Genomic DNA, 20,523 nt, shown 5'->3' with positions numbered 1-20,523 from the left:
ATGAACTGATAAATTAGCATTATCTACTGGCATTGTCATTGCAAGCAAGGTGAAGGTGGTGGCACCTCTTGCTCAAATGATATTTTGCTAAAACTAGCAAAGTGAGCTACATGGGGCACCTAATTTGCCTTGAGGAAGAAGCAAAGGTGGAGAGAAAACCATTGGTGGTTGCAATCTGGACCAACCAAACACAATGAAGGCTGCTGCTTGGACTGAACCCTCTCCCTTCACAAAAATACCCATGGCATCAAATCTAGAAGCTACCTCTCTGCCCCAAGTTTCTGAACTTTCTATGGAACTGTATCAAAGACATGCCTATAAGGTCCAGGTTGACAAAAGTAATGAAAGGAATAGAAATAGTTCACATTTCTCAACAATGTTTAAGTCTGATGGTAGCTTTTGTGAGAAAACAAGGCAGGATGGTGTGCTTTACTGATCAAATCTTGTACAGCATGGGCGCATCAGTTGGAGCAGAGTTTTGGCCATCAGGGTTAGAGTCAAAACTGAATCATGGCAGGATTACATATCAACAGGGAGAATCAACTTCATGAAGTGGCCAGAATTTGACTGTTTGGAGGTGGTGAACTCCCTCGAGGCTGAAGACTTCGGAGGCTGGCCACGGAGATTTTCTGCTTTGTTATGTGATGCATATAGCCTGTCAACAACTCAGTGGTGGGGTGCGAAAAAAGTAGTGTAGACTTTGGTTGGACTCCATGGCAAAAATTGTTACTTCTGTTTGTAGAGAAGTAAGTATTTCTTTCCCAATTCATGGCAAGAAAGCCAAAACAGGATGACACTAATAGAACTGGTTACTTCAAAACATTAGTTTTTTTCATGTCTCTAGGGAAATTTCACCTTATAGCCCATAATCTGTGACCATATTCCCCAATATAACCTTGCAATCCCAACAATATGAATTACAACCCCAAGAATAATAATGTACAGTGGAGACAATCCCATAAATTTGAAGTCGTTTCCCATTCCTTGGCGAACAACGGCATGTACTTCGGATCAACTGCGAAGCAATGGCCTATCCCAAGTTAGCCCCATTTTTAATGAAAGTCCAAATTGAGGGCCACTAATATGAAGAAAATTCTGCAGTCATCCCTTTTCTTGACGCCTCCAAATATGGCAGAATATATTTCTTCATGACACTTTGGGAGATTTCAAGGTGATTTCCTGGTACACTAATGTATTTAACCTTTCCAGCATCATCCAGCGTTTTCAGACCAATCCAGTCTTGAACATAGAGTGCTGTCTGCATGGGCAATAGGGTCAAATCACAAAATGCAATATGAAACCAAAAGTCGGTTATAACTGGATGTGAGATGATAGATGCTGTCTCACTAATAAGTAATAATTCTGCAAGGAAATATCATATAACTTTGGTTACTAAACCTGAAAGTAGCCTGCATGTGCTTACTTCTAATACACAGAAAATGCAGGTGTTAGAACTGTACAGAATGAACTAAATAATTCACTATTTATCCAATTGTGGGATGATCATATATTATGATTCCAGTATTTTATTAACTTTTTCTGTCCTTTATAATCTTTTTGTACAACTCAACTAAAACTTATCTCATCTAAATGGGGTCAGCAATACAGATCCTGTTTCTCTATTCAACTCTACTTAGGGCTGTACGTGCTCTATAATCTACACATATACCGAAAAGTCAAGGCTGTTATTATCCTATATTAACTGTGCAGTGTAATCATGATTATTGAGCACACCTCTGAAAAAAATCAACTGAGATCAGGTAACAAGAAAGGAGGTGTTGAACATATATAATTAACACTTTTACTTTTTTTCCTAATCCTGGAATACTACGGAAGTAATCAACATTCAAGTAGCTATTACTAAAAATAATAAAAGGTATGTAAGCTACACGTGTTCAGACTATTTTGTGTGCAGTCAAACTCATTGGCCACCTTCCAATAAACCCCCAGGAAACCCAAAGCCATGTGACTTGAGGTGGCCCTAATGCCCTAAGAACAGCATTTTGTACTTAAAACCGCAAGTGCAGAAGCTCCTATTGTATTGGCGTATTGAGTAATATAGTTCCCAACTGCCTCATGGTTTGAGTGTCACTGAATTGCCAATGATGAATTAGCAGGTGTACAACAAAAAATCTATTGGTAGGATAGCTTGGATGATATATATGGATAGAAGGCCACAGAGAAGAATGGATTTTCTTATGGCTGCATTATTATTCTATTGTTAAGTACAAAACTTCAGCTCAGTGGTTAACATGTAGAAATCTCCCAAAACAGGGCAAACTCCCAAGTTCAAACGAAAGAGAAAGATAATACACATCAATAAATAAATAAATAAAAGAAGAAAAAAAGGTGAAACTAAAATAAAATATGTTGGTCAAATGGTGGCAAGGCAACTCAATCCTCTTAAATTAGCGAGCATTAAAATCTGAAACAAAGAATTTACCTGCTGTGGAGGTAAAACTGGGCTGAATTTCCCATCTGGATAGTATCCGAACCAGGATGTTTCACGAGGTACTAAGACCATGTCATGCTCAAACTGGTGAAGCATAGAACATAAAAATGAAAAGTCAAAAAGCTGAAAATACTCGCATATGTTTCTATAGCAATGATACAACAGTTAAACCTAAAGCGGAAATGATTGACAGTAGCAAGAAAAAGAATCCTGAGCTCACCATGATAAGCACCAAATTCTGCAAGCTACTGAATCGCTCCTTGTACGTGGCATTCCTCTTGTTAGGGAGTTCATTGTTGAGCTTAGGGAGAAATGTACATCCTTTTAAATAGGCAAAAATATCCTACAAAGAGAAAATCTTACTCTCATGCTTCACCTTATATAAAGAACAAAGTAATTGGTATGTTCAGTAAATAATTGGTGATGAGCAAAATAAATTCTTGAGGAGCAAGAAACATATGTAAGCACTCCATGCAATCATAACAGGTGAAGATTTGTCCCTGTAATTTAGTAACATGTATTTAACAATGTAAAATTTATGTAGACTTGATATATTTAGATGATAAAAATGGCTCCATATAGCAATGTATTATAAACAGCATGAGAGGATTGACTAACATCAAATATCACCATATCTACCCCATAAAATGGTAAAAAAGAATGTACAAAGTGTGCCCCATCCCTCCCTCAAAGTATATGCTCTAGATGGATTACACTTCCCTCTGTACGCTGCTTTTTATAAAATTTGTTTCTCTAAGAAAATGAAGAAATTAAATGATTGATGATCTAAATCCTTTGAAATAAATAAATAAATAGGTAGAGAGCAGCTTACTGAAAACAAATTATGACAACAGAAATAAGACTAAACATATCTTTCACATAGTAAAAAGAGCCTTTACTCACCGTTGGAATTTTAAGATAATTACTGGGAGCCAAGTGAGCCTGTAATTCCATTGAATCAAAGTTAGACACCAACATCAAACTCACAGATAACAGGAATAAAACTGGACAGTTTTAATAGGGAAACAAATCGTCACACAGGAAAGAATACTTCAGCAAACTCAAATGCTAAAAGTAATGTAGCAAGATTAACAAAGATGATCACCTGGACATAGTCTGAGTATACCTTTGACTTGATTAAGCTGTCCAAGATAATGCAGAGTAAACCAGACTGCAAAATTTAGGAAGGATCCTTAACAACCTCAATAGACTTTATTATCTCAAAAGAAGCTGTAAATTAAAATATTCAGGTTCAATGGATATCTAACCATAGATTTAATTACCGACACAAATGGGTTAAAATTTGAAGCATATATAACAGCATCTGAATTCAAATCCAGTTAGTACATATGCTATCAGACTTCAATCTACTATCTGACAGTCATTTAATTTGAGTACCCAATTTTGAATAAACTAATATCCAATTAACTGTTTGTCATTGAAAAGATTTAAAAAAGTTAATAAAATAAAATAAGGTAAAAACTAAAAATTTTCCTAACAAAAATATTAGTAAATAAAGGATATAATATATAATATACTTATCAAATGTAGCTATTAAATTTTACAGCAGAAGTTCATCAATAGACAGCGAAATTTAGCCTTACTAAAAGGAACCTAGCAAATAAGACTGGCAGTACCCCAAAGAGCGTGTATTCCAGAAAATAAACATATTAAACCAGGAGTAATGTTAAAACAACCAAAACCTCCACCAAGTGCAAATATGGAATATTTCTTTCATTTCCCATAAAAAAAAGGAAATTTCCAACCTGCTTAACGACATAATTTACATCTAATACCGCTACAATCAGACAGTAGATGCGAAAATATTTCTGGCTATATCTGAATCATCAAAATCAGATGGCTGGATTGCAAGATATTGCCCCTGGAAGTTTTCCTGCCAAAAACCCTAATTATGTGTACATATATACTGTGAAGGCAAGAGAACCTTGTCCCCTTGTGCAGACACCGCACCAATGGGAGGCCGCGTTGAGGCATCGGGATGGGGGCAGCGTGGTCTTTTTGCGCTAGCCTTTGTTTGGGCTTATATCTACAATATAATATAATATAATTAAAATAATAATAATAATAATACAAAAATGAGTGTCGGCAGAAATAGCCACTCTAACTGGTGAGGATTTTTCACCCCTGCTATAAATAGCAGAGCACCCCCAAGTAAGGATTTAGTTATTGGTATCGTCTTCCGGATCGGATCTGATCAGTGTGTATCTGTCAATTTTTCCCTTACTTTTCAAAAAAAGTTCATTTTTTTACGGTTCTACCCCTGAAACGATACTAGTAACCGATCCGGATTGGTCAGGTATCGGTATCAGTCTCTGGCCGATACCGATACGATAAAGCCGATCCGATGCCGATACAATACAGCCGATCTGATTCCGATACTTAGAACCATGCCCCCAAGGGCTTTGGGTGGTGAAGAAATAGAGAAAAAGGAGGGGGAGGAGAAAGTCCAAGAAGAGGGGCTTTACCCCATGAGCTGGGGCACTACACAAATTGCGGCAGAAGCGCTAAAAGTTCACCCAAGTCAATCCGGATAGGCCTAAAGGCCAAAACAGGTAAGTATCTCTACCATTTTCCTCTTGATTTATTTCCATAATAAACATTGCATGTCGTTATAATGCCTACAATAGCATAAGTAGGTATCCATTTATCATATTTGCGCCGTTATAATGTCTAAATTGCTTAAATAGGATTCTCCACTTACTCCATTTATGTTGTTATAATGCTTAACTTGTAATATACAGAATCCTCATTTATCATATCTAAGCCGTTATAATACCCAAATTGATAAGTTAGATATCAACTTCATCTCATTTTATGCCATTATAATGTCCAAATTACCATAGATAAGCATGTTTTCCAAAACCCTTTATATGCCGTCGTAATGCTAGTATTGGTTTTCAATACTGCATAATCATCAACCCTAACCAAGAGGCTGCCCAAAAATCTATTTACAAAACTAAACCACAATATACATCATCATACAACCCGCGGAATGGCTGGATTACTTTTACCATCAAAGCATCAAATCCCCATGAAAAGAATATTTTCTGAGGGACGACCTTAGACACCTCGGCATTGTCAACGGATCATCAATCATCAAACAATTGAGTTGGAAAACCCCAACATGATAGAAACTATGCCTCAAGGGATTTCATGTAGACTAGGACATGCTTCCAAGAATTTCATACTTTCAAATTGTGGCACACTTCCACCCTATAACTAATGTCCCACACATAAGATACTAAGTAAGAGTATTGCAAGAATATCTTTAGGATACAATCTTAACAAAGTGTACATTCACAATGATTAAAAGGACAGTAGAACACTTACTCCACAAAATGGTATAGAAGCAATGCCAGCATGAGGACCAGCTAGTGAGACATAATTCTTAACCTGTTTCAAAGATGAAAAAGGGGGAAAGGAACCACCAGAAATCTTAATTTTAACTCCAAAAGGAAAAACAATGGAAGAATATAATTAAAAATGAATGGTATAAGGATTTCGGAAAAGGAAAGATACAATCATTCATAAGCAACAGGTTTGGATGAAGTCAACATGTCCTTCAAGATTTTCACTATAGGCAATCTTGATCTACATTGATCCCTTCAATGAACTTCAGAAGTAAATGAAGTCCAAATGGATAAGGCTTTGGGTCTCAATGTGACATAAAAACAGACAAGTATGCTAATATTAGGATAGATAAGCTTTCAAAATCTGAGTTGGTGATACATGCCATCTTAGTTCCTTCCAGTTGATATGATAAATATAAAAGAAATAGTTGGGACAAAGGCTAATTAATAGCAATTTTGACTCCAAGATTAACCCTACTAGTGATTGATGATAACCTTCAGCAAATATTTGCACTCTTCATTTCATGGTGCAACAGTCAGGACGAATCTACTATCCCTCCCAATGAATCTATACTCAGCATTGATGGATATCTATAGATTCCTGACTTGGGACAAATACCAAAGGAGGAATTTCCATAATTAACAAAAGGTATTCCTTGTGATATTTATAAGGATTGTTGGGCTTTGAGCCCTTGTATTTTTGGGTTGATGGTTGTTTCTTTCTTTGTTGTTGCTGTGTTACTAGCTTGTACTAAGTGTAGTGATAATCCAAAATAAAAAGGCATCATTTCAGCTAAAGTGAAGGAGAAAGGTCACCTAAGAAAATTGATAGAGCTATCATTATGGAATAAATTTTAACACATCACGCGAGAGGTCAATTTATTCTTAATGCATGCATTCTTTTTAAAACCATGGATGTCAATTGCATAGACTATGGCTTTCTTTAGGGGACATGTTATTAGGTACTTATATCAAATTTTATGTCATAAAAAAAGACCATCGTTATTTGGCAGGTCATGTCCTCAGAAAGCCCAGAAAAGGCACATGTCATGTAGTACTCAGAAAGCAAATCATCTATTAGCACTCCCCTTAAAATCCTTGCATTGGTGGACCAGAGTTCTAAGTCCAAAATAGGTTCTCATTACCATGGTTCCGGGAAATCTGATGGAAAATCCTACAGGAAAAGAATGTATTGCTAGACTGGTTAGATAATCAGAGAAGCGATATTATTGATGATCAGTTTTACCCTACTCGGGAGTGTTTGCTAGCTGACACCAGAAATATTCTTATAAACAGATTTTTTAAATTTAAATATGCTTAGTTCCTGTGCTGGGATGTTCTATGTTGTAATCTTTGTTCTCATTTAATAATTTAGGGATCCACTAACTTCCATCGAAGAAAATATCGAGTGCCCTGCTAGGCTGCTAGTGCCTTAAGTCACTTTGTACATGATCCTTAGAGGTCACATGCAGAAAGTAAACCTGCTGACACTGTCTGACCTACTGCACTCTGTGATACCACAACTTGCTCCAAATTAATTCACCGAGTTGGCAATGTAATATTTCATGAAGAACAGTCTCTTTCAGTTCAGTGAAGCAATTATGTATGAAAATTTTAGTTTCAAGAGGTAAAAAGAATGCCTCAGAAATTTTCCTAAAAAAATAACCCAAACAATGGAGAAGAAAGTAACGTAAATTAATAAAACTTATTACAGGAGGCCCTCCTTCACAAAATTCAATAATCCCTCGACCAATTAAGCTGCCCTGCAAACAAAGAACAGTTTAAGCTGTCATTTACCATTACCTGTCAGTTGCTTCAGCATCACAAATTAGAGAAAATCTAACATAAGAATGTAGAAACTAACACAGAAACATGGAAACTATAAAATAGCACTATGTCACAAAAGGTAAACACAAGCTAGAAAGGGACTCCTTTTTTGCAAGTAGATCAGAGTTTCATTTGCACGGAGACAATTCCATGGGATAGAAGATATGGCTTCATCCAGAGCCTGTTTCATCAAATTGTTAAGGGGGTTATCTAATATATATCATTCTATTCAACATTCATCATATCTTTTTCAGAAGATTGAACACAATTATGAATGAAAATCCATCCCTGGGGCACGAAGGAAGTCAATAAAATTACAGGATTAGCAATTATGTAGCCTGTAGAATTTCCAAGCATGCATTCTGTTAAACACATCGTATTCATTCTGTACGATGCAGGAGCACAACTGTGGACCAATCCAAACCCATCTGGGGGTATCCAGACGAAGATGAACCAGATCGATATTTGAGTCTTTGCAGTAGTAGGATTTTATGAAGTTTCATTTATTTGGAAGCATTTATTTATGTTATGTCTTTTATTTCTAAAGTAGGATAAGTAGGAGTTATTTCCTCTTTTCTTGTTTGGGTAGATTTGGTAGGATATTGTGTCTCCAATTTGAGTTTAGTCCTTAGTAGAGCAGGTTTATATATTTGAGATGGTTTTGCTCCTATAAATATGTAACCAATGGACAAGTATTGAGAAAATTTCAAGAATGAATTAAGATTGGTTTGTGTGTGTGTGCCTGCGTGACTTGGTAGCGATGGTTGTGTGTGCGATTTCTCCCCTCCCTAAAACTCTAAGACTCATTCCATGGATTCTTTCCCTTCTCCTAACCGGCCCCCCATCAATTTGATATCAGAGCCGAACCTGAAGCTACGTCATGGAGATTGATCGGTACAATTTACTCTTTTCAATTTGAGATGATCTTTGTACCCTGCAGGAAAAACTTTGTAATCTCCATACAAGTTGTCGGGAGTTAGCCAATAATAATACCTTTCATGACAAGGTGCCAAGCATGATAGAATCTTTAAAGGGCAAATCATAAGTGAAAAAATAGTTGGCCGGCAAAAGTGACGATGAAGCTACAGTGAACGGTCCGATCAAGGTTGCAATTGAAGAATTAATTGATAGTCCGATCTCAGCTGTGAAACCCTGCAATCAAATTCAAATTGAAGAGATGACATTTGTTGATGACTATCAGAGGATCGTGATGGCTGATCGTGAGATGCTCTGGATCATTGTTCCAACAAAGCCGATGTATGTGGATGCCGATCGCATAGTGCTAATTCTCTCGTTTTACAAAACTCATGGATGAGTTTTTCTCAACACCGGGGGAGTTGACACAGTCACCAACCATGGAGCGATCCAAACACATTTGGGTATCCAGACAGAGATGAATTGGATCCACATTTGAGTCTTTGGACGAGTAGGATCTTATGAAGTTTTACTTATTTGGGAGTAATTTATTTAGTAGTTTGTTTATATTATGTATTTTATTTCCAAAGTAGGATACGTATGAGTTATTTCATATTTTCTTGTTTGGGTAGATTTTGTAGGATATTGTGTTTCCAATTTGAGTTTTTTTTTTTTTTTGATGCTTGTTTCCAATTTGAATTTATTCCTTAGTAGAATAGGTTTCTGTTTTTTAGATGGTTTTTCTCCTATAAATATGTAACTAATGGACAAGTATTGAGCATATTTGAATTAAGATTGGTTTGTGTGGTGTGTGACTGCGTGGCTTGGCAACCGGTGGCTATGTGTGCAATTTCTGCCCACCCTCTTGTGTGATTCCTCTCTCTCCCAGTCTCCCTTGCAACTCTAAGACTCATCTCAAGGATTCTTTCCCTTCTCCTAACTAGCCCTGCATCACTATACTTCTTTTAAGTGATGTATCATTACATACATACATATATATATATATGTATATGTATATCAAAGTTAAAACAAGGTTGCAAGCCCTAAAGAAGAATCAAAAGATAGAAAATATGGAAAAAACTACCAACAGATAATAGTCTCAAATGCACTAGGTGTTTGTGCTGACACAATTACACTTCCTTCGACCAAAGCACCAGTTATGTCATAAGCCTTTTGATTGATATGTCTAGAAAAGATATTTTACTGGTTCTGCCCAGGGTTTTAAGTATTGGTACGTAACTTATTGTATCGGTATCGATATGATACTTATTTTTCAAAAAAAAAAGTGTATCAACCAATACAGTCCGATATAGGTAAGATACACTTGATTCGGCTCCTTTAAACCTACAAAACAAAAATTGAGTGGGATACGAAACTAAGAGCAACCGAAGGCCTTAGAAATTATTTTCTCTTTGATATAAGTTGGAACAAATCATCTACATTAAAAACGACCCTAATCTTCACCATTTAAACAAATTTTGGGGATTTACAATGCTCAAATAACATATGAAAACAGATTTGGGTGAAAAAATGGTAAAGTGGAAAATCTCTTTTTTCTTGAGGGGGTGCTCAAATCTCTTTTTATCTTCTTCTTCTTTATTTTTTTTGGTGTGCATCACTAGATTACATTAAAATGACAAAATCCTTTCATCAAGTTGACACATGCTTACATGTTACATAATAAGGTGTTTTATGCTTCAAGACTGTATTTATATGTATCATAAGTTTATCTGGGCATTTATTGACCATTTCATTGCATATCTTGCATATCTTGCATATCTCCGATATGATACGATACATCTCTTAAAATCACCCCTTCGATACGATACCCGAAACCGATACTTAAATCCTTGATTCTTCACTCTTCCCCATGTTTATAGGGTTTTCATTTTCCTCTCCTTCCATTTTTTCTGTCAATACAGTTTGATTATCCAAGACCATAATACGAAGCACCACCTTGTCTTTCTTCCACCAATTTTCCCCCTTTCCCATTTCCTGCCATGTCAGCCATGTGTTGTGTGTTGATATATGACCCATGCATCCAATCCACCTCATTTATAAAGTGGACTTTTTTATTTTTTTTTAATGATAGTTAGGCCCCAAGGAGACTCATAACCTCTTAATTTTGACGTGTTCGTCTTTGCCAACTGAGGGGGTTGTGGACTGATTTTGGTTAGGATTGAGGTTAGGTTTGTTTTTGGCAACTCTCCAAGTAATGCCGCTATTATTTCTTCTCTGCAACCGAAATTCATTTTTGCAATTAAAAAGCAGCAACCCTTATTTTTCAAAGACTTCAAGACATTCAAGGAAAGATAATGGGAGAATATTCTCTCTGTTTTTCATCATATTTAGAGTTCCTTTACAATCAACTTTGTAGCAAGGAAGATCTCAAGGAGATGTGTAGCCAACAATCTTTAGTGGAAAAATTTTCTGAAAATTTTTCTTTCTTCAGTAATTTTTTTTTTTTTTTTTTGGGGGTGAATGTTTCTTTAGTATTTTATTTTGGCATTACCTTCTAATTTGAGAGTTTGTAAATACTAAGCTTCATGATTGAATCCATATGTGTATTGCTACCAGATATTTCTTTTTAGGCTCTCAATTTTCTCCATTTCCCTTTTAACAGATTAAAATACCAGGGCAACAGAATTACGTAAAAGCAAGGGTGCCATCCTAGGAAGTGAAGATGCATCAAATAAGTGAATAATTTCAAGTTTAATTGAAAACTAAAGGATCACAGAAAGAAATTTCTATGGTGGATAAATTAAAAATGCAGGGTACAACAGCTAGTTAGCCAAAGCAATAAACAATCAAGCAAAAATATACACTTTTTACTTCTTAAGAATATGCAACAATTATACTCTATAATGTTACATTTCACAAAATATTTTGGGCCAAAACATAGCAAATTTAGTCGCATTTTCCTATTCAACTTCCTCACTTTTTCTTTTCACTAATTATGCATCAAAGGATGCAATTACTAGCTCCTTCCAGTGATTTCCAGCTCATATTATTGCCACCATCAAGGGATTAGAAAAGTTATAATCATGGAACCTGTTAATGCACTTAAAGCATGTAACCCATGAGACATATTTTAATAAATCCAAGAAGAACTGATATGGAATATGATGCATTATGAATAATTACAAATTAGAAATGCACTAATTAACCTGGGATAATCCAACAATGTTGTAACCATCACTGAGTTCTTCTATTTTCTTCACCTGTAAATCAAATAATGGACTTCTAAGGAGAACATGTCAAACATCAAACACCAGAAGAAGCAATGTAAGCATGTTACCCAAACAGCATTACCACCTTATCACAAGCAATTTCAGTCTGCAAACATTTGGCACAGTGATAGTTAGAACCAGATGACTTGTGAAACACAATAAATTATAAGTGATCACATTTCACCTGTTCCTGAAGCGGCATAACCCAAGAGTCCCATGCTCCATCTCCAATCTCTCTACAAGGGAGTAAAGAAAAATAAGAGCAGATTTCCTGAGAGGTAACAAGTAACAGTGGACCAGTTATCCGAATGAAAATGAAAACCGGAAAGTATGAATGTGTTTTCCCCATGCATGGGGCATATTCATAATAGATAAAGATAAAAGGAGGGATCCCATTTCTTTGACACAATCATTAAAATTCTTAGAATATAATATTTTTTGGGAAGGGGTGGAGGAGTAACTTCATAAAATCTATCTACACATCTAAATAAAAAGACCTTAACAAGTATTCTGGATTTATAATTGATACACATTTTATATATAATGTATTTTATATGATAAATGCAGCAAAAAAGCACTTGCAAGGAGTTCTTTTCTTCTCTCTTTTGAAGAGGCTTAGCTCAGCTCCCTTGCCTAGATATGGATCATCTGATATCCAGAGAATCGAGTAGTGAAAACATACGAAGAAGAAAAATTAACTTTTTGAGTCTGCATCAGAAATATTTTTACAAATTTTTGGTACGTAACACTCTTATGAACAAGTCGGAAAATAAAGCAGACTTATATAAAATAACACAACATACATGCAATAACCCTTAGAACCAGACCAGTTACTTAGAAGCTCAATGAATTTTGAAACTCCTTGATTGGAGCATCGATCACTGATACCTGACATGAAAGAGTAAAAATTAGAATATTTAGTATCATTAAAGCCCTATATATCTTTTCACCAATTTTAACACTATAAAGTTAAAATTTCCTGTGGATCCATAACATGTAACAAGCTAGCAAATGATTGAAAACCATGCATGGAAGGATAAGAAGGATTGTATATAATGTCAGCAGTCAACAGAAGGAAATCTCTAATGAACAGATTTCATTCATCATTCTTATTCTTTTCTGCCTAGGAAAGGAAGTAATCATCTATAAGTGGCTTCAATGTTGAATTTAGAGAGCAGATATAAGCACAAAAAGGGGTGGGGGAGAAGGAGGCCTGTGGAAGAAGTTGAAGAGACTTAGCAAATTAGGTTTTAGTTATTAGTCTCCTCACCACAACTTCTCTACAATGTAATGTAGATAAAGCAGAAAGGAATCATATAGAGAAAATATAAATTAAATTTTTTACATGCCAAAAATGTAAAGCAAAGGGTCTTGCTTGGTGTAACGAGGGTTGGGTACATTGCGCCTGTGACCATGCTGTAATTATCCTCTAGATTCTGGAGGCAGTTTTCCTTCACCCATGGTCACATGAGAATCCCTTGACTGAGGGGTTCGGATGGTGTGCAAAGGGTATCAGGGAACAGTGGGGGGGTATCGACTTCATATAGCATGGGGCAGAGCAATTATGACCCAAGATGGGTGTACTTTTCCTTCACCCACAGTGCAGTAAAAGTTTTTCCTTATCCTTCTCGTACAAGAATGGGGAGGTCCTTTTGTCCTGTAGGGAGGGCATAATTTGCAATGAAAAAAATTGAAGTACTATATAATGATGCCGACGTTATAACTATAGCTCGTCTTATGTGATTCACATTGGATGGTGACAATCCACAAAAGAAATTTATGGTCTGTTTATAGGTGAAACCAACTCAGGATGGAAAGTTCCATCCTTAACTTCCTCAACATACGCTTAAGCTAGTACAGGGTTACAAACTTACAACACTAAAGCCTACAAAATCCCTCAAACAGAGGACAAATTATTTCTTGCTTCCTTGCCTATAAAATACAAACATGTCAGTTGGTTGAAATACTCCGAGACTCACCAATTAAAAATGTAAGAGTAATTAGTTAAAAGGAAGAAAAAAAAGAAAGAACACTCATCCAATAACTGGTTTCCAGCTTAATACCAAGTCCACAGCCCTCCCATCTCCGTATTATGGTGTTAAGCGCCAAAAAGAATATCAGAAAGAGCTTAGTTTCACTAGCAAGAGCCAAGCTACTGTAACCTTTAAACATTTTTCTACTCTATCTAAGTGTTCAATAGATTCATCCATGAGACTATCTTCTAATAGGGCGTAAAAATTCTTCAACCAAATGAATCAAATGCCACATTAGAAAAAAAAGATTTGAACCTCAAAGACACCACAAGAACCAGAGTTTAAGCTTATAATAACACTGGCAAAAGTAAAAAAATTTACACTAACAAACAATCAAACGAACTATTCGCGAGACGTAAAGATGCTTACCGTACAACACAACAAATGGAACAGAATACGAAACTGTAATGAACTGGAAGACGAAGATGAAGATGGAGACGACAGGCAGTAATGGCGAACCGGCCATTAAAGGAATGGGAGTGACAGCCAATCTTCCCGAACAAGATTTTTCAATCCCAAGGGAACCTAGGGTTTTGATCTTCTTCGAGCTTCCTTTGGAAGACAAGAGAGAGCTGGCAGATGACCAGAGCATAAGACCGTTGCGGACTTCGATTTTGACGACTCGTTCCTACCAACTCCATCATTGTTTGACTGTTTGTTGAGGCCGTTCATATACGTTAATGCGTCGTCCAGTTTTAATTTTGAATTTAATTCTCATTAATGCCCCATTTTAGTTGGATAATTACATTTTTAGGGACTGCCATCTTGGCACCTCGACATGTGGCAAGTGCCCCCATCGCGTGCGGATCTTTTGCAGATCCACAAGATTGGATCCACTAATTAAACGATCACCTGGTCATGTGGATGAATATCCAACATCTGTCCCTTTTGCTTCTAAATATATCCTTCCATGGAGGAGAAAGGAGGAAAACAGAAGGGGAAGAAGAAGAGGTGGCTATGAACCAAAGAAAAAGTTCCATGACTTCAAAAAACAGGGTGATAAATTCACTAGGAATTCATAGAAGGGAAAGTAAGTCTTTTCTTCATAGGTAAGGCCTTACAGCATGAGCTTTTTTCAACTCCATCATTGTCTGACCGTTTGTTGAGGCCGTTCATATATGTTAATGCGTCATTGAGTTTTAATTCTGAATTTAATTCTCATTAATGCCCCACTTTAATTGGATAATTACATTTTTAGGGACTGCCATCTGGGCATCTTGACATGTGGCAAGTGCCCACCGCGTGTGGATCCTCTACAGCATGACAAGAGATTGGATCTACTGCTCGTACGATCACCTGGTAATAGTTTTGAACCTTCAACACTTGTCCCTATTGCTTCTAAATATATCCGAAGGAGGAAGAAGGAAGGAGGAAGGAGATGGGGAAGAAGAAAAGGTGCCTATGAACCAAGGAAATAGTTCCATGACTTTGAAAACAAAGTGATAAAGTCAAAGGAATTCATAGAAGAGAAACACAAGTCTCTTCTTCATAGCTAAGGCTTCACAACATGAGCTTTTTTATTACATCCACGGTCAAAGACTATATCTTTTCTCTCTATCGCTAGGTATATATTGTGGATTGGTTTAGGTGAAGTTCATTTGCTCTCTGTTCACTCAATGCATTCCAATCGAAATGGCAAAAGCTCCAACAGAAACCGGGAAATCAACATGTATGAAGAATCCAGCAAACAGTGCCTCCAAGATAAGCTAAAACATTTTGAGGTGATCTTATTTAAATTTATTTTTCCTTTTACAATGCCTTACCACGTTGGCAACTCTTTTTATGGATTCTTCAAAGTCGTATTTTTTCGTGCGATTTTTTATTTTTTATTTTTATTTTGGGGGATAAAAGGGCATTTTATTCATAGACGTGAAGAAGTCATGGAAGAAGGACAACAATGCTCTTGAATCCATGGATAGCAAATAGCCTAAATCATTGTGCTTGTCATTGACATGGCCCTCTTTACTAAGGAGTCAGTTAAGTTATTTATCCCATAGAATATACAGGAAAGTGCAATGCTCAAGATAAGATTGCAAATGTAGAATATTATATATGATTGATCTGATAAGCAAATGTGCCTTTTTGGGAATATCCTGCAGATAGGAAATAACATCCTTGTTGTCCAACTCAATAATTATTTTCCGATAGTCTTTGGAGATAGCTCGAGCATAATAGATTATACCATCATTACTTCACCAATAATAGGAGAATGAAAATGGTGATGGATCAGAGATTGCAAAGACCGGATGACCAAGATGATCGAGGCAAATGTAATCAAGCTCACCTTTAGAAGACATCTGACCTTTGGATTGGATTTGGAAAGAGTATTTTTGACTTCATACAATAGGAGGTCGAGTTAATGATGAAACCCACCAGCCTAAAGTCCAATCATGGGGTCACATCTCGGTGGATGAAGAGATTCTCTCTCCTTCATGGGAGATAAAGAACTTCCTTCCAAACTAAAAATAGATGTATTATATATTAAATGTTGAAGATGAATGAATGTTTAATTTCAAAGATTTTATTCATATTTTGCTAAATTACAATTATGGAGAAAGTTAAGGAGCATTACAAAGTGAAAAAAATAAAGGAGAGTGGGAAGAGGAGACAAATGTCAGATGGTATCTAGCAAAACATAGACTCTTTTATCATGAAGCCACAGTGGCTTCATCCATAGGATTCCAATATCTGTTGTAAAACCATAAAGAATCTGCTTCTACAGCATATCCATCTTGATTACGGTGCCAGCCATAGTAAGCATGGGTCCGGTTCTTAATATCGAAAATAGCATGACCAAAACTGGCTTCACGATAAGCAGAATACTTTGGCTGTGGTTCTGTCATGCTACACCATTACCAAAAGAAAAAAAAAATTCAGAATAGATTGTCTAGTATATGAAAAGCAAGCACAGTGACAAGGAAATAACCAGGTAACCCTACAGGGCAAAAGTAAGACACCATGGATGCTAAAAGGAGATCATTTACTAATCTTACTTGGTTGCCAATCCTTCCAAATTTCCTCCATCGCCAATGGTTATGTATACAGGTGCGGATTGATCACTTACTGGTGTACAAACACCATTTACTACGTTGTATGCAATGTTTGAGACGCGTTCCTGTATTGGATACTCTTCAGTGTTAGAAATAGTAAGTATTGAGAATTCTACCTTTCTTTCTGAGAAAAGAACATCATGCAACACACAATCTTGCGGTAACAGATGCAGAGTTTCTCATTCAAACATAAGAACAAAAGACAAGAATATTGAGGATACTAGAAGGTTCAACTACATTGCAATAAACCTTGTTTGAATATTAAGTTTCTCTGCAATAGACAAGTAGTCCTGCAAAATTTTTGCCTTGTTCATATAATAGCAAGAAAAAGTTGAAGTTTATATAGAAGATTGTAAGCTTTGGAAAATTGTGTCCAAACATGAACAGAACATTGAGGATCATAAACCTGATATTAGATTTTGAAAAATGTCTCATCAATTAAAATATACTAGAATAAGGCTAATTGAAACAGAGCAGGACTGCAACAAATCTAAAATCCAATATGCTGAAATGAAAGAAATACAAAAAGGATGTAAGGACACTTACAGATCTTTCATAGGCATGAACATGGCCAGCAAATACAACATCAACTTTGTATTTTACAAACCATTGTTCATACATTACTCTCATGCTTTCCCCTTCCATATAGTGATAGTTGTAGCTGTTATACCATGGTGAATGCATGAGGACAATTAACCAAGGTGTCTCACTCCTATCCACTTTGGGTAGCTCCTGTTCAAGCCATTTGTACTGAGGAGTATATTTTCCTACAAGTTAAAAGATGAATTGACACTGTTAAGATATATTTTCTACACCATTTATATCCAGTTTAACCGTCATTATAATTTATACATCATTCTAATTCATTTAATGATAATAATAATAATAGAAAGACAAATAGATACATATATTATGTTGCACATTAGACTCTCAGATATATACGGTAATGAGATTCTATAATTCTATTTTTTAACTCTTACCATATGCCGAGTATGAAGAAAGAACAATGATGTATGCTGAAGCTCGCTTGATAGAGTACCAAAATGGAGCTGTACTGTTTGATGCCTTATATGGCACATGATAACGTCTTTTGTAAGGCTTAAAAGGTACGGTTTCACCCTGCAACATGATTGACATAGCTAAGCTTAATTCATAAAAGTACTGTCACTCATTTGTGCCGAAGTGAAAAGTAAGCAATATTATGATTGAAATGAACCTTAAGTGACACCTAGAATCATGAATGAGAAACAGAATATTAGTAACTTTTGAAGGTTTATGGGTATTCATTTCCATAGAATCTTGCACCTTCAAAACCCAATGGAGAGAAAGGATTCTACTAGAGAATACACCCCCTCTCTGAAGAAGAAGAAAAGAAAAGTCCAGAATAAGATTAAAGAAAGCAATTCCTACTTAAGGCTTCCAGTGGTTTTGTCATTTGTGCACACTTCCTACAATTTCAACTGCTCCATCTTAAGATTATCACTCAAATATATTCTATGGGTTCCAGACACTTGCATGGTATCAGTTTCTAATCTAAAAAACACCAAAGGGAATATTAAATCACACATGCTAGGATTTCTTAGATTTTAATTGATTAAAAAGTTCTTTTTTTGTTGCATTAGGATTTTAAAAAGGTTTTTGACTTACAATATCTGGTTGAAAATCAAGTTCATGATTCCCTGCAGTCCATATCCAAGGTTGATAAGCAGTACTTCTTTCAACAAATCTGCCCCATGTATCCCATCTAACATTGTCATGGAAGGGATAGTTATCTGCATAGGAGAGATCACCAACAAACAACACTGCCTGTCCTTTTGTTGGGTTCATTTCATAATGGGTTAGTGTCCTATTTGAATCATAGCTCTGACCAAGATCCCCTGCAAACAATGTACTACAGCATGAGATGAACACTAAAATAAGACACACACAGATATAAATAAATGTGCCCCTCAGTACCCATTCACCCAAAATATAAGTATTAATCTAGCTAAATATGCCAATAAAGAATCATGACCTGACCCAACAAATATAGGTAGCAACTTAAAGATATCACAATCAAAGACACAGAATATAGTATGATGCAAGAGAGTAGTTACCTATAAGACCAAAAGTATAAGGAACATCAGGACCAACTCTAGGAGGAGTTCTAAACCAGAACTGCCGTTCGATCTTTCCAATCCCTACCTCGTAATAGTATTTAGTGTCAAACTGCAGAACTCGAAAACAAGTACTGTTATGGGAAATATTCTCCAATATTCATATTTCCAACTAATTTAGGCTAACAAGCAGTGTGCTTGGAAATCTATGGAATCCACAAACTATACCAGTCACACTAAGCACAGAGTAATGAATATCAAAATGCCAGATTAACCCACCTCCAAATTCCTGATAGTGCAGTGATGGATGTAGCCTGAAGTGTAATTGTAATACTTGTAGGTGACAACTTTTCCCTTTGCTTGGGATTTATGTTTGCTATTCTCAGTCCAGTATAGCACAGTGCTGGAACCTGGTTCATCCTGAGTGACCCAAGAGACTATCACTCCCTTCCCTACATGATCTCCTTGAGTTATATGAACCTTGAGAAACAACACTTGCAAATCATAAATCAAAGAATTGAACCTCTCTGTTTGATCCAAACAAAGTTAAACAAACAAAAGACATTTTTTTCCTACTCTTAAAATTACAAAATTGCATGACTTAATGGAGAATTAATATATAATAAAACAAAGCTAACAAGTAAGAAAGAAAAGAATTGAGTTTGATTCATCAAAATGGGAGGGGGGAACTTAATAATTGTACTTGGCATGAAAAGGGTAAGTTGGATTCATCAACAAAAACACAGAAAACAATAAGATTTGAACACTAAATAACAAATAAAGATGCAAAAAACCATGTCTGTTGTACAAGAAACAGAATGAGCAAATGAAGAAGAATAAGAAGGGTATTACCTGTTGGGGAGCATTATAACCAGAAGGAACTTGAAACACATCACTGTCGAGTGGCATATCAGAGGATTTCTCAACCATCCTTACAAAACTACTTGTGATTCCTCCATTACACAACAGAGCCGAGTTCAAGAACAGACCCAAGAGAACAACACAAAAGATAGCAGAACGCTGTAACTCTCCCATTAGATTCAGAAGGTAGAGAACACGAGATCTCGTGAGGTTAAGGATGATATATATTGACAGATTTTTCACGAGTCCAGAAACAAACAAGGAAACTTGGAATATCCAATTTTTATATCCGCATTACATGAATTTCCACATTCGTTCACCGAATTCATATCCCGCGGTTTACGACTTCAGGTTCAGAGTGTAGAGTAAGTTCAGACTAGAAGACTTCATCACAAAAAAAAGTTCATACCTGAAGGTTTGACTTTTGACGAGTTTACGTTGCGCAGAAAAAAGTGGCCTCGTGATCACATAGAACGGATAAGATTAGGAATAATTGACCGAAATCGGTTCAAATCTAAACAGTTGTACCATAGTTAGCAAATTCGGATTCGGGAATTATTCCGGCGGAGAATTATTTAGAATAATTCGATTGATTAATTTAAGAATTCGGTCAAAAAAGCGGTCAAAAAAGCGAATATGACATTTTGTTTTTTTTTTTTTTTTTTTTTGTTTTTTTTTTTTTTTTTTT

The 20,523-nt window shown here is 36.0% G+C and overlaps 2 protein-coding genes across 4 annotated transcripts; both read right to left on the bottom strand.

Moving 5' to 3' along the window:
- Positions 1 to 791: 791 nt before the first annotated feature.
- LOC122081897 (palmitoyl-protein thioesterase 1-like) lies at positions 792 to 14,473 on the bottom strand. Of its 3 annotated transcripts, none has more exons than XM_042649280.1 (12): positions 14,198 to 14,469; positions 12,599 to 12,683; positions 11,980 to 12,031; positions 11,881 to 11,901; positions 11,733 to 11,786; positions 7,518 to 7,586; positions 5,804 to 5,866; positions 3,558 to 3,623; positions 3,356 to 3,394; positions 2,673 to 2,795; positions 2,444 to 2,536; positions 792 to 1,258 (listed from the first exon to the last, which is right to left on the bottom strand). In XM_042649280.1, the coding sequence occupies exons 1-12, from the start codon at positions 14,418 to 14,420 to the stop codon at positions 1,079 to 1,081; spliced, it is 1,068 nt and encodes a 355-aa protein (XP_042505214.1). In that variant the 5' UTR covers positions 14,421 to 14,469; the 3' UTR covers positions 792 to 1,078. The 3 variants fall into 3 exon arrangements, with proteins under 3 accessions (XP_042505214.1, XP_042505215.1, XP_042505216.1); XM_042649281.1 differs by having other exon boundaries at positions 7,536 to 7,586; positions 14,198 to 14,467; XM_042649282.1 differs by lacking the exon at positions 792 to 1,258 and adding an exon at positions 1,305 to 1,425 and having other exon boundaries at positions 14,198 to 14,473.
- A 1,854-nt stretch (positions 14,474 to 16,327) lies between these two features.
- On the bottom strand, positions 16,328 to 20,215 carry LOC122081896 (purple acid phosphatase 2-like). Its single transcript, XM_042649279.1, has 8 exons — positions 19,827 to 20,215; positions 19,254 to 19,454; positions 18,975 to 19,086; positions 18,526 to 18,755; positions 17,859 to 17,997; positions 17,425 to 17,645; positions 16,822 to 16,943; positions 16,328 to 16,672 (listed from the first exon to the last, which is right to left on the bottom strand). Exons 1-8 carry the CDS (start codon positions 20,007 to 20,009, stop codon positions 16,477 to 16,479), a joined length of 1,404 nt encoding a protein of 467 aa, XP_042505213.1. The 5' UTR covers positions 20,010 to 20,215; the 3' UTR covers positions 16,328 to 16,476.
- Positions 20,216 to 20,523: the final 308 nt, after the last annotated feature.

The sequence above is a fragment of the Macadamia integrifolia genome, chromosome 6 (genome assembly GCF_013358625.1).
Source record: "Macadamia integrifolia cultivar HAES 741 chromosome 6, SCU_Mint_v3, whole genome shotgun sequence".
Lineage (NCBI taxonomy): Eukaryota > Viridiplantae > Streptophyta > Magnoliopsida > Proteales > Proteaceae > Macadamia > Macadamia integrifolia.
The sequence above is the reverse complement of the archived record's forward strand: the minus strand, read 5'-3'. Positions and strand labels throughout refer to the sequence as shown.

Excerpts from the sequence above, each read along its gene's own strand:
- LOC122081897 (XM_042649280.1), bottom strand. The coding sequence starts at position 14,420 with ATGCTCTGGTCATCTGCCAGCTCTCTCTTGTCTTCCAAAGGAAGCTCG. Across the intron at positions 11,902-11,979 it reads TTATGCCGCTTCAGGAACAG|ACTGAAATTGCTTGTGATAA; the intron begins GTGAAATGTGAT and ends AAATGTTTGCAG. Across the intron at positions 3,395-3,557 it reads TATACTCAGACTATGTCCAG|GCTCACTTGGCTCCCAGTAA; the intron begins GTGATCATCTTT and ends ATGGAATTACAG.
- LOC122081896 (XM_042649279.1), bottom strand. The coding sequence starts at position 20,009 with ATGGGAGAGTTACAGCGTTCTGCTATCTTTTGTGTTGTTCTCTTGGGT. Across the intron at positions 19,087-19,253 it reads GCACTATCAGGAATTTGGAG|TTTGACACTAAATACTATTA; the intron begins GTGGGTTAATCT and ends CGAGTTCTGCAG. Across the intron at positions 16,673-16,821 it reads TTGGAAGGATTGGCAACCAA|CATGACAGAACCACAGCCAA; the intron begins GTAAGATTAGTA and ends GTAATGGTGTAG.